The 14,537-nt window shown below is 40.8% G+C and overlaps 1 protein-coding gene across 1 annotated transcript; it reads left to right on the top strand.

Moving 5' to 3' along the window:
- Positions 1–376: 376 nt before the first annotated feature.
- On the top strand, positions 377–9,789 carry has2 (hyaluronan synthase 2). The gene is made up of 4 exons (XM_026999094.2): positions 377–865; positions 4,924–5,550; positions 7,810–7,911; positions 8,426–9,789. Exons 2-4 carry the CDS (start codon positions 4,924–4,926, stop codon positions 9,353–9,355), a joined length of 1,659 nt encoding a protein of 552 aa, XP_026854895.1. The 5' UTR covers positions 377–865; the 3' UTR covers positions 9,356–9,789.
- The last annotated feature ends 4,748 nt before the right edge of the window (positions 9,790–14,537 follow it).

Genomic DNA, 14,537 nt, shown 5'->3' with positions numbered 1-14,537 from the left:
ATAGTATTATAGTAAAAGCGCTGATTTTCACAGTATTTTTAACATACCCCACAACCACTTTTTTCAAATACTGTATTTATTACACCTCAGGCTACCTGTATCCAATATATGCCCTAGGGAAAGTTTTACATTCTGGTCATTAACAGTTTATATAAGGGACACTAAACACGCCTTTGGTTTCGTGATATGCTGTACGCAGTAAATACCCCTTAAGTATTTCACACGAGTAACTTGATGTCCGGATAATTGTCCAGCGCGCACTACATCCCACTTTGGAAGTTTGAATGAGAAGAACTTTTTTTTTTCATTTGCTCCTCCTTTGCCCCCGAACCTGCCCCCCTTATTAAAACAACCCAAACCCCTAGCCGGTTAAAAGACCTTACAAATGTATGGGCTACAGGAAACATAAACGTGTCGCGTCTGGAGAAAACGTAGAACAAGTTTAGCGCGTCAGTTCCCGGTTTAAACCAGTATGTTTGGAAAAACTTGAATCAACAATATTTCTTATCGCTAGCACTGATTACTTTTGGATACTTTTTTCTATCGTTTTCAAAACCTGACAACGCTAAAAATGACTGTCGGGAAGATGAAACAAACTTTGCCAATCAAACTCGCGCATCCTTTGAGTACTGGATGCAACTGACGAAGAAGACATCAGACTTGAATGTTTTCACCCGTTATATGGAAAACGTGGATACAGCACATCATTGCTTTTTAAAGAGGGACGTTTTAAGGGACTCCATGCAGGTTTCCTCTGAATTCTCCCAAGAAACGTATATCAGAAAGTTTGTCCAGTCACTGCTCTGCGAAAAGAGTTTCGCCTGACTGCATCTCCAAAGGGACATCTCCAAATAGCTGCTTCAAGGTATGAATAATAATTAATAAATTCGGGGTCTGTTTCATTCATAAAAATGTAAAACTGACCAACAGACATTATATTATACATCTACCCTGTTTTACCCCGTAATTGTTAAAGTTTAATATAGGCTACCAAGTTGGATAATGTTGTAAGACTGAATGGCGCGCCTCTCAATCTCCCAATTGAAATAAGTTACTGGAGGGCAGCTCAGTAATTTATTTCCATTCGTCTATGTCCCAAGGAACTCGTCTGCTTTACATTATGAGAAATTAGACTATGTGGTCACTACCAGCGGCCGGGAGAGCTGGCACGGAGGCGTGCGCGAGGTTAACGTGGTTGCGCACGGATGAGGTCCTCCAGTGCACCGCGGTTCGCAGTGACGTTCTGTGCAGGCAGTCATATTTGGTCAGGTTCTGTGAGCGCGGGGCTCCCAGGTGAACATAGGCATAGCTTGTCCTTGTCCTTAATGCACATCTGGAAAGTCAAATAGTGAGGACAACAGTGAGAACAAATAACAAGTTGACTTGAAAAACTTTATTTATTTTGGGAAAAAGTCCTATCGGCCAGTCTGAATGTTTAATGATATTTTAAATGTCTAAAATGTAAGTGATATATGGCCTCTTAGCTGTAACATCACTGCTGAATCACACAGTGAAGCTGCAACAGCAATGGCGCGAGATTAGTAGCATGCAGAATTTATTATCAAGGTGACGCGAATAGTGACGTCATTGACTTTACTGATTTTTTTTTTTTTTTTTAAATGCTCCCATAAAGACTATTTTACGTAGCATGAACAAAACATTTATTAGATAATTAGTATTTTCAGTATAGGAGTACTGAACAGTACAAACTGGAAACGTTTAGTAGCAATATTTAATTCATTTAGTGTAATATCTTTGTACTATGTTAGATTGTAGAAACTGGCTTTGGTCATAGGTTTTAGACACCTATCCATTCTACCACTGCACCTGTAGACCATCCTGATTTAGTATGATGCTTTTGTTCTTCATTAACATGCTTTTATATTTATGATGTTGCATGTTATTCTTTATGACCTCACTTTGCCATGACATGTAATGGAACCGTGGCAGGATGCCTGAGGCACTGCAGTGATTAAACAAATGTAAATTATGTCATCCATTTGAAATTATGCTAATATATACTTTTCATCGGAAATTAAGGAGAAAGAGATAAAGTTCTCTAACCTTAAATAGAATTAATCCAATTAGAGCATTAACTGGCGAGATTTAAATGCTAAAATGTAACCAGTTCAATTTTCCCCCTTCATTATCAAAAGTCTCTCATCTACGCATTCATGCTAATCATTAGCACAATGACACCAAATCCTAAAGCCCAAACATCCTGGAGTAAAACACACCCCACACGTGTGGTCTTGGTGTGCAGAAGCGGTGCTGAAAAGAAGAGACAGTTTCCAGGCCATGACTCTGGCCATTTGATCGCCTTTCGATCAGTCATAGTTTACCATAGTCATGTAGGCAGAAACCTGCAAAAGCCCAGACAACCTTTAAATAATCACAGACAATTATCTCATGCTTATCTCTTCTGTCTTCTTATTTGCGTTTAGTCATCTTTGGTTGTGATTGCGTAAGAGTCAGCAATAGTCATACTACAGTCATTATCTGTAAAGGCTCTGACTGTCTCCGCATACGCCGAATGCATTCCCTGGGTGCTTTAGGGCTTTGGTTGTGAAAAGTTGAAAGTGGTTCTGGAGGCACACCCTGCCTTTTCCTCATTAGCATAATGAGTGCCATGAAGGTGTGAATCCTATTCATTGCCTGCTCATTGCATAGGGCTGGGACGTTGTGTAGAAAGGTAAGTGGAGCACAGAGTTAGTCAGCGGTAGCAGCAGCACAGAGCTCTAGACCAAGAAAAATGATGAATGTACTAGTGGTTGGAGCATTTTTCCGGAAGGCGCCTTTGGCAATATTCCCCAGACTGAAGTTCCCAGACTTCTCTCCCACTCTTTCCCAAGGTGCAGCGCTGCCCACCCAGCAGGAAGATCTCCACCAACGCCTAGCCGAACAGTGCCCCTGGAGTTCACATAGGGCCAACAATAACACTGTACCATAGTCTTAGGTTTTGTGTGTCATCTCAATTGGTACTGTCAAAGTACTAGTGAACTTAAAAATATAGCTTTTCACCTGTAGTTGTATTGCAATAATACTAGTTTTGACTGGAAACCATGGCTTCTATTTCAGGAATTTATAGTGAGGGTGTGCCTTTGACACTCATTATGTTTTGTTTCTAATTTCCAAGCTATCTTAATAATAAAATAGTATGATTTTTCACATTGATTCAAACAAATAGAAGAGTATGGGCTTTTTAACTTTAGAAATATCACTCAGTACAGTACAATGTCCTTGAAAAGCATTATCCCAAAGAGATAAAGCTGAACTACAGATGCAGGAGAATTACATTACACAAAGCTTCCCATATGTAACCTCTACTGGTATCTACACATTTACATTTGATTCTTTCCAAGGATCAGGACCACAGTGTGGCACTGTACTCTAAGTGAGTGCATTGCCAAGTCTGCTAGACATCCACCCTAATAAGACCACACAGATAAAAGAAACACCTGCTCTTTCCGCTGACTGAGAAGATTAGTTTACATTTTTTCACAGTTCTGGTCAATTCACTCTGTGTTCGAGCTTAGTGAGAAGAACAGGGTCTCGCCAGCTCGAACTTGGAATTTCTGTAAATGCTGTGTTGTAGTTCATCTACTGTTGACATCGGACTTGAATCTTCCCCCAATGGGAATAGTTCAGCTATCTGGTACTGATGTACTCCAACTCCTCCCTGCACAATTAACAACAACCACCTCTGAACATATGCTGCTGCACTTGCAGTCAGTAGGCAATAGGTTTGTATATAAGAGGGCACATGCTGCAAGTCTTCCCACTTTTGAGGCTTTGGAAGCAGTGTGCTTGATATGGAGCAACAGCTGTGGTTTTGGATTGACGGCAAGCATATTTTCATCCAAGCATATACACAAAAACAAATACAATTGAAAGTTGCACACTTGGGTCGCTTATTGGTCTCAAAGGGCTGTCTTAGAGAAGAAAGAGAGCACAATGTTGCAGCAATCTAGGCATCTCTGTCTGCAGGCAAACATCTCTGGAGAGATGCGGCTTTGGATAAACAAGAGCAATGCCTTAAGTAATGCAGGAAAGTGTTACTTTCAATATCATTTAGTCCTCTTGACTAATCCCTGCATCTTTATAAGCATGAGCCATACTTTGTCTGCAGCCAGTCTTTAAAATGAACACTGTGGTTCAGCCAGAGTTTATGGTGAGACAGGAATTGAAGGGGTCTGCAATGCTCGGCGAGCAGCTCTTTAGATGTTAGTGCCTTCCAACAGGCCTGCACGTGTCTGCACGTGTCAAAGTGGTGTCTGGAAGGTGGAGAGCACCAGCAGCAAGGGCCTCATAAACCACGATGATGACGTTAAAGGCAGCGGCACGTGAGAGTTCACCTCGCACAGAGCTCGACCTCGCCATGTCTGCCTCGCTTCAGAAGGGCCGAGGCCAGAGAGGGACGGTGCTACGCGTCCATCCGCTTGGGGCATAGAGAAAGATATCAGTGCATAAAGCTTGTTCAAGAAAAGGGTCTCTCCCCAGGCAAACAATGGAGAGGGTCTTTAGCCCAGTCCCCCGAAAAATCTCAATTTCATTGCTCATGTCTTCCCACGAAGATATAAACAGATGATGTCATAGGGTGGTGCTCTGCTACAGGGTCTGCCAAGCAGATGGTGAGCTGCATTAGTGAGGAAACTTGGAACAAATGGACACAGATTGTTCTGACATTCAAACGGAGAGGAGAGGGAGAGAAATATAGCTGTCTGAAGTATTCAGCTGCTTATGGAGCACATAGGGGAAAGGTTTATGCGGTTTTCATGATGCACGAGTAGCTGCACATAAATGACCCCAATCTGTCCAGTCTCCCCTCCATAACGTCTCTATCAGTTTATATTACAAGTATTATTCCACTGTTCTTATGCATGTGGATTATTGTTAACCACAAGTCTTTGTTATTGTTTTCAGATGAGATGTGATAAAGTGATCACCTACCTGAGGATTATTGGGACAACACTGTTTGGAGTTTCGCTGCTTGTAGGAATCTCTACAGCCTACATCATGGGCTATCAGTTCTTCTCCACTACAGGCAATTACTTGTCCTTTGGGCTCTATGGGGCCATTTTGCTTGTTCACCTCATCATCCAGAGCTTGTTTGCTCTGCTTGAGCGCAGAAACATGAGACGCTCCATGGAGACCCCGATCAAACTGAACAAGTCGCTAGCCCTCTGCATCGCTGCCTACCAAGAAGACCCAAACTACTTGAGAAAATGTTTAATATCCGTCAAGAGGCTTACATACCCAGGCATCAAAGTGATCATGGTGATCGATGGGAATAATGAGGACGACAGCTACATGATGGACATCTTTCGGGACATAATGGGCCGAGACAAGGCAGCCACTTACGTCTGGAAGAGCAATTATCACCAGCAAGCATCAGGGGAGACCGACGAGTCGTACGCCGAGAGCCTGCAGCATGTCTCTCAGCTGGTGCTCAACAATAAATGCATCTGCATCATGCAGAAGTGGGGGGGGAAGAGGGAGGTCATGTACACGGCCTTCAAAGCCCTGGGAAGGAGCGTGGACTACGTGCAGGTGAGTCTCCACAGCGACGCGGGCCACGCTGAGCCGAAAGAGGTAGCTGGGGAATACAAAGGTGTTTTTGTGCCTGTTGAAATAGGTGCCTGTGTAACGTGTGTAGAAAACTAAGAGGTAAGGGAAGTAGCTGCTTGTTTAACAGTGATGGAGTTCATCAGCGATCTGTGAGCGCCACTATTCACACATCTCAGAGCGATTTCAGGCTCATTTGGATTATTCTACCAGCATAGCCATGATGTCATGAAGTTTAGAACATGGAAGTACAGTTTGATCAAATTATGACTGTCTGAATTAATGGTTGATTGAAGGAACACAATATATAATGCACAACTGGCACAATCACAGGATTAGACATGCAGCTCAAATCTAAAGATTGTTTACATGTAAACATTATAAAGGTATAATGTTTGATGATAAACATGTGCTTAGCTTTAGTGATTTGTGACCTTACATTTATGACCTGAAGTTTTCTTTATTTTGAATTTGTTTTGACACCAGCGGGGATGTACTTCAAATTAGTGGCGCAATCCAAAACTATCATGTATCATTAGCTACTTAGTAGTTATTCTCTCATTTTGCACTTCACTAAGTGTTATTGAATAACATATGGAGCATTCAGTGTTTTTACTGACTGGAGAACCTCTCCATACTGTTCCAGCTCTTGGTTTACAAATATGGGCCATAGAGTTAGTCCTGTGAAGCATAAGACATAACAAAGGTGTCAATATTCAAGGCAAGCCTCGGTGGTGATGCAAACATCTGCTTTTTGCTTTAGATCTGTCTGGTGTTGGAATCTAGCTCACTGAGATGAAAAATCAGTCTAATGAAAGAATGGCTTTGTTTCTGCAAAGCCTGTAACCTTTTTTTTACTCGAGTAATCATGTCAGGACCTCTTGGGAAACTTTACGAATGGTGTGATTTTATCCACCCACCACCTGGTTCTAATGAAGTTCCTGACCTCTGCTCCATGAGGAAACCCGTAATTGCGCTTAGCTTATCACCAGTCTGTCATAGTGGACTACCAGACTGGTGGTTACTCTCATTGTGGGTTCTGGTTGGATGAGATTGTTCCAGCATCAGTCTGGAAACAATAAGGTCACAACCTTTTTGTCAAACCACCTTGGTTGTATACCCCTATATCAATGGCTTTTGTCTTTGATCAGCCTAGATTACTAATAAAATGGTGACTGGCAAAGTAAGTGAAATTAGCCATCAGAAGAAGAGAAAGCTAATATCAACTGAGCACCTTTTATTATCTTGCACCGGTCTTAAAGGTTGAAGGGCTGTCATATAAAATAATGTGAGATAATATTCAAATGTTTACAGAAAGAGACAGTACTCATTATATACCAAACCAATACAATTCAATATATTGATAATGCTGAATATATACCAAACCAATACAAAATTATACATAAGGAGCCAGAAGGAGCCTGATTGCATATACAGTAATACCCACATGCCACTAAACTTTAATTTTATCCATGGACTAATATTTTTTGGAAATCTTGCTCTTATCCTCACCTTATCTTATGAGGAAGTACTTCTTTTAATTGTCATTGAATAACCTCCTGCTGACTAGTGTTTGGTAAGTTGCTAAAAAGCTTGGAGTATATGTATTGTCAAAGAGACTTGTGTTCGGCTGAGAACTTACATTCTTTGGCAACACTGTGTGCTGGAGATATAGTTTAAGACATCAAAATTGCATCATTTAAATAGTGGTTTCAAAAACATTCATTATCCTGGATTAGACTGATTTCATATGTTAACAAATGAAGGCATTATTGAATGCTTGTCTTCAAACTTTATTTTGTGCTATTTTTGGGAGCTTTTAAAGATTGAAGCTATTTGCTGTATTTCAGCAAACTTAAGCCTTTCTTATCTTGTAGTATTTCATTTGTATGGACCTTTGGGCCAAGTTTGCCTCAGGTGCAGGTGATAACACATTCTTTGGAAGAATTACTTGACTAAATATTTTATAGATTTCTTTGATTGCCACATTTGTGTTTCAGGAAACAAACATTCAGACAACAGGGAAACCAATTACACTGGACTGAAATCTCAGTGTTAAATCTCACCATTTCAGCCTTTGATTGAGTTTTAACATCAGCATCGTGAAGTTATTAGCAACATGTCCTGCCCGTGTCCAAGAATATTTGCAAATGAATCTCCTGGTGTGGTTAGTGAGAGTTCAGTCTTCCCTGAGTGCAGCAAGCAGTGTCTAACAGGCCTGTGTGTCTTGCCCTGTGTTGTCAGGTGTGTGACTCGGACACCATGCTGGACCCTGCTTCCTCAGTGGAGATGGTGAAGGTTCTGGAGGAAGACCCCATGGTGGGTGGAGTTGGGGGAGATGTACAGGTACCTATCCTTTTATAACTACTCTTATTAACTAACTATTACTATGACAGTGTAGTAGTGTAAATGCTGAACACAGCAAACCACTCTTATAGCCTTTAAACTAAGCTGTAGTTTCTGTAGTCTGATAACGATGGGAACATTTCTCTGCCTTCAGTGTTGTATATAGCCCGTTGGTGTATGAGTAAGGTATAGTGGGTGGATTGACAACTGCTTAACTTCGCTTGATGCTCAAGGAACATCAGTATTTCCACACCAGACATTCACTGTCTATTTTCCCAAGTTATCTGAAATGCATATTATTTCTACACAGCTCACACAAAGATAAGATTCCCAAAATTCTGTGTCCCCTCAGCTTTGAGTTTCCATTTGATTGCCATTGATTGTACACTCCAAATGTGATTTCCATATGTGGCATATGGCCAAGATGCACCTTAAGCAATCCCATCAACACAGGACTAGGCAACGGGGCCATTGCTCAGTTGTGTCCTCTGTCTTTGTCCCCACATCTCCTCAGATCCTGAACAAATATGAGTCATGGATCTCCTTCCTGAGCAGCGTGCGCTACTGGATGGCGTTCAACATCGAGCGAGCGTGCCAGTCCTATTTCGGCTGCGTACAGTGCATCAGCGGGCCGCTGGGCATGTACAGGAATTCGCTCCTCCACGAGTTCCTGGAGGACTGGTACAACCAGACATTCATGGGAAGCCACTGCAGCTTCGGCGACGACCGCCACCTGACCAACCGCGTCCTGAGCCTGGGCTATGCCACCAAGTACACAGCCCGCTCCAAGTGCCTGACCGAGACGCCCATCACGTACCTGCGCTGGCTCAACCAACAGACACGCTGGAGCAAGTCTTACTTCAGGGAGTGGCTGTACAACTCTATGTGGTTCCACAAGCACCACCTGTGGATGACCTACGAAGCTGTCATCACTGGCTTCTTCCCTTTCTTCCTCATCGCCACAGCCATTCAGCTCTTCTATCACGGCAGGATCTGGAACGTCCTTCTCTTCCTGCTGATCGTCCAGGCGGTGGCGCTCATCAAGTCCACATTCGCCAGCTGCCTCCGTGGAAATGTGGTCATGGTCTTCATGTCGTTCTACTCAGTGTTATACATGTCGAGTCTGCTTCCAGCAAAGATGTTTGCCATCGCCACGATCAACAAATCAGGCTGGGGCACATCGGGGCGGAAGACGATAGTGGTGAACTTCATTGGGCTCATCCCTATCTCAGTGTGGTTCACTATTCTGTTCATTGGCATCATGTACACGATCATTCAAGAGACACGGAAGCCATTTCCAGATTCGGAAATGATAGTATTAATAATTGGTGCAATAGTCTATGCCAGCTACTGGGTCATGCTTTTGACTTTGTACATGGTCCTCATAGCGAAGTGTGGTAAGAGGAAGAAAGAGCAGCAGTATGACATGGTGCTCGACGTCTAGTGATGCCCTGTTAACCCCTCCCCCTCTCGACGTTTACATTGTGAACAGTCTCAGACTGCTCTGCTTTGCGATCTCCCAGGGTTACAGGAAGTGACACCGTCAGGAGAGAGGTATTATTGCTGCTGTGACTGACCTTAAGAATATTTCTTTAAAGTAAAAAAAAAATTAACAAGTTGTAATGAGGTTCAGACTGTTGATGTGAACTTTGACTCGATTAGTATTCCAAAAACCACCAACTGAACTTGCTGGTTTTTTTTTTTCCAGGAAACTAATGTAAGTTCAGTTCCTATATGCACTTTTATGTCTCTCTCATCGTGCATAATGCTTGACAAAGATCTTGGATGAACAAAAATACCTCACAGGTTATGTTTGCATTGTGTGAATGATTGGGATGCAGTCACATAAGGCTCATTCTTTTAAATAATTTATTGTATTTTTTGAACATTATATATATATATATATATATATATATATATATATATATATATATATATATATATATATATATATATATATAAACATTTTTAAAATGAAAGCAAAAACAAAACATGCTGTACTTTGTATTTGCATATTGTACTTCATTGCCTTTTATATAGACATTTTTATTTTTGCTTAGCCACCAAAGATTCTTTATTTTCAATCATATATATGATAAAATGCATTGTGCATTTAACTGTTGTGACTTGTGCATCTGACCAAAAATGTGAAATTTAGAGGCTGGAGTTTTGTTTTTGCATTAATAACAATAAAATGCAATTTTAATGATAAGTTACTGATTTTACAAAGAAATGATGAACCTGTGTTATTCAAAAAAGTATTACATGACAAGAAAATTGCATATTTATATATAAAAAAATTCTGTGGTTCATAACGTTTGTACCTGATTAATTGTATTTTGCTAGATATATTACTTTTGCCTGGTCATTTTGAATGACAGTTCCTCAAGGTATGATTAATTGGCATCTGTCAGTAGGTTAGGATATATGCTCATTGAACCTGACAAGACTGCACAGATTTCAAAGTTTTTGCACAGAAAAATACTTTTTTTAGAGTGGCAAAATTTCAGAAATATCCGAAATAATGCATTCTGACTCCATGACTCTCTTTCCAATGTGACAAGTTGTTAAAAAACATATATTATTATTTATGTTTTGAATAAACATTTCGGCAAATATCTAAGGGTCAAAGCAACGTCATTATGTTAATGCTGAAATGTGATATGTAAAGTACCAAATCTGACCTGTCAAAGGAACAGACTTGTTTTTTCAGTTATGGGTCATTCTGAACAATCGAGTCTGAGAGCAAATAGATCAACTTAAGGCTGGAAATGAAGATTATTTAACATGAAACTATTTCTTACTATTTTAATTATATCAAATGTTACTTGGGCAGTATTGTAATTAAGCACTTTTGTGTTTGTGCCAAAACTAAAGACCTATTTCTAACTATGCATACATAATGTTTTTATTTCCTTTGTAAACATTGTGTTCTTGAAAAATAAAGACCTGACTTGATTGTGAATGCATCTTTTGTTTTGTTTTGGAATAATACCAGCTCTTTTACAAACTGAGCATTAAGGTTTATTTGCACAGTATTTGGGGGATTTCCTTTGGCCTTAGATCACATTTTACATGTGAGGGCCATGTGATTTCATCAGTGGTGGATAAAAAGAACAGAGTGCTTCATCTCAGATTGCATCATGAGGGGAGGGTTGCCATGGTGAAGGTCTTTGTTTATGGTATACAACTACAGGAGGGTGGAGGTAGCAAAAAACGCAAAAGTTCAATTAAACTAATCCTTCTATTTTATTTTATTTTTTTGCTTTAGGAGAAATCTGTGTAACCTGTGTATGAGCTGTATTAGCCTCTAAATTGAGGTGATGCCATCTGTTAAAGTGACATCTTACTAGCCCACATTTACATGAAATACCTTTCAACAGCAGTTCCTTCAATCTTTACGAATCAACCCAGAACTTCCAAAATGTGCCCAAATTCTTGGAAATGCAGCTTGATTATTAACTGGCGACTGCTAAATGTCAGGAGCTGTTGGACAACAGTATCCAGCACACTCCCTTTCTCAGACCATTTGCAGTCTTGGCAACTACCCTGGCTGTGCTCCTGGACTGTTGGAGCAACGCTCCAAATCGTAGCTGGTCATGGAGAGAAAAACCGGAGCTGCTTCGGCATCTGGTCACGGTGCTTCAGTTTCTCTGCCTCGGCGGAGCAGCTCACGTCGACAGCATTTCACATGCCAAGTGACAGCTCTGGCATGCAGGTTACAGAGCTGCTTCTCACTGAGCTGCAAGAGCTGTGCTCCCTGCAGGGGAAATGGTCTGAGCTCATGTCTTGCTCCCCACTGGTCATGGCGTGCTGGGAAAACTACATGTCGAAGTGACGGTAATGTTAATATATTTACCATGAGAAGTGCTGAATGATGCAATAGCCTTAAGTCTTTGAAAGACACGTGTACAGTGCTTGTTTTTTTTTTCACGGCTTGTTTCCATTAACCTGCAAGTCTACTGAAATACTGGAAAGGTCTGGAGATTCAGTGTGGACTAAATTTGCAAAGAGAAAAGTGATTTACAGTTTTTCTTGCAACTAGTAACAAGCAAGGCTTCTATTCTGAGTTCACTTTCTCAAACCTCTCCACACAGGTGGCATAGCAGCACTATGTGGGCTGAGCCCTGAATGTTTCTTTTCACTCCTTCGACCCAAAATACAAGCAGTGTACAGTTTTCAAAATTCTTGCATTTATTTCTTAATCAAGCTGTAATTTACTACAGCCTATTTTACACATGTTTGTAATTTTGAAACTCAAGTTCAAAACCTGACATAAAATTTAAATGGATAGTAATTTGTTATGCCACAAATTTTATACTGGGCTTCATCTAAACCTTACAGAAACAATAATGGTGTTAGAACAAACTTGTAGTCACTAGCTGGAGGATAGAGAGAGAGAGAGAGAGAGAGAGAGAGAGAGAGAGAGAGAGAGGATCATGGTAATAGACCATGTCACAAATCATGGTCTCTTATCGAAAGATGCTTTTCCATCAACTTAACCATATCACAGCCATTTGGTTGTGACATTCAGTGGAGCCGCATGGCTGGTCACGACCACATCGTAGCTGTTATTCGCAGCATGGAGAGAGCACGTCATTGTATTTTTGAATGATCTCTATAGAAGGTTTGGTCTGGGGATCACCTTACCATGAGAAAGTATCCCAAGGTTTAACACTGGGGTCCCCACATTACCAACATTACCACCAGAGTGAGGAAACACACAGGTAGGTCTATGGGCTACAATCTGAGATGAAGATTTCATTGAAGAATTTGAGCTGAACTTCTTAATGGGGGAGACTTGAGTCTAAATGGGAATGATCAGATATTTTGACCTACCATGAGACTTACTAGAATCCCAAAATAAAGGGATTCAGCCAAATATGAGCCAACTGACATCCTACTCCTTATGTCATGTTGTAACTGAGCCTCCACCCATCTCAGCTGCTATAGCTCCTCCCACCACCCCCTGATGCCCCCTGCTGTAGCCCACCACACCTCCACCCCAGCAACTATTTCTCCGTTGCCCTTGACAGGCATTCCCAGGCAAGGTGGGGTTTCGGACGCACGCACACCATCCAAACCAGACTAGGACTTCTAGAGAATTGTTTATTCCTTATTTGTATTATTAATATTTTCTCTTTCTCTCTCACTACCTATTCTGCTCCTTATTGTCTATTTTGTTGCTATAGTAGTGTCTGTTGTCGGCCAGAGGAAGATGGGCTCCCCTTTTGAGTCTTGGTTCCTCACAGGGTTTGTTCCTCCTGCTCTACGGAATGTCTCCTTGCCACTGTCGTGCTCGCCTTGCTCACTGGGGGCTTGGACTCAGACATGTGTAAAGTTGTTTTGTGAAAACAACTGTTGTAAAAGTGCTATATAAATAAATTTGACTTCACTTGAATTGACAATTGTTAGTTGTGATTTCTACCGAGTTCCCTGTGAAACCCTAATGCATGACATCCACTAGCATCCATGTTGTACATTGGCATTCCTAATTACTTATATCTTCTTAATATCATAAAATCCTTTTTTTTTGTGAAAGGAGCAAGCTTAGTAGTCTCAGAAAAAGTAGAGCTGTTAGATTATATATGTCAAAAAATGTTTTAAAAGGTCTTGATGCATTACTGACTGCATTACCATGTTTCACTGATTAACTAAGTGTATAGTATACTTTAAACACACGACATATAGTACTTTAAAAAACATAAGACAATGGCACAATCTAACCTAACCTTATACGCCACATGTCCAAAGGGTGTCTCAGACACATGGCTACAGAGACAAAGTTTAAAAGCATATCCCTCTCCTCAGTAAACATGTGCATATGCTTTATTTTAATTGTTTCATTGTTTAACCAGTGGGAACAAGGCTCTCACATAAACTAGTGGGCCTGTTTTGTTTTGTTTTGCCTTCACATCTTAAAGCCTTCATTATAAACCGACCATTTTAAACTGATAATACAAGGACAGATACATAGATGAAAAGTCAGGTGTCCTAAAGCATTAATGCACACAATGCACATTCATGAACAAACCCAAACATCTGTTTGTGTTCAAGACCTATTCAGTACATATGCACACATAGATAGATAGATAGATAGATAGATAGATAGATAGATAGATAGATAGATAGATAGATAGATAGATAGATAGATAGATAGATAGATAGATAGATAGATGCCACTGACAGATGAAGGGAATAACTTTGATTATCTCATTATAATGGCACCTGTCAAAAAATGGGATACATTAAGCAGCACATAAACAGTCAGTCCTGAAATTCATGTGCTGGAAGCAGGTAAAATTGGCAAGCATCTGAGCCACTTTCACAGGAGCCAAAATGTGATGGCTAGAGAACTAGTCCAGAGCACCTCCAGAACAACAGATCTTCTGAGGAGTTCCCATTATGGAGTGGTAAGTATCTACCAAAAGTTGTCCAAGGAAGAACAACTGGCGAACCGATAACAGGGTAATGGGTGCACAGTGAAAGCTAGCCCATCTGGTCCAGTCCCACAAAGGAGTTAAAGAACAGTTGTGCAAGCAAATTTGTTCTGAAGAGATGGAACCAGTTTATATATATGAAAAAGTAGATGTTTAAATCTTAACGTTCATTCCATGGGGTTCTAA

The sequence above is a fragment of the Electrophorus electricus genome, chromosome 10 (assembly GCF_013358815.1).
Source record: "Electrophorus electricus isolate fEleEle1 chromosome 10, fEleEle1.pri, whole genome shotgun sequence".
Taxonomy (NCBI): domain Eukaryota; kingdom Metazoa; phylum Chordata; class Actinopteri; order Gymnotiformes; family Gymnotidae; genus Electrophorus; species Electrophorus electricus.
Note: the sequence above shows the minus strand (reverse complement) of the source record. Positions and strands in the feature narration are given on the sequence as shown.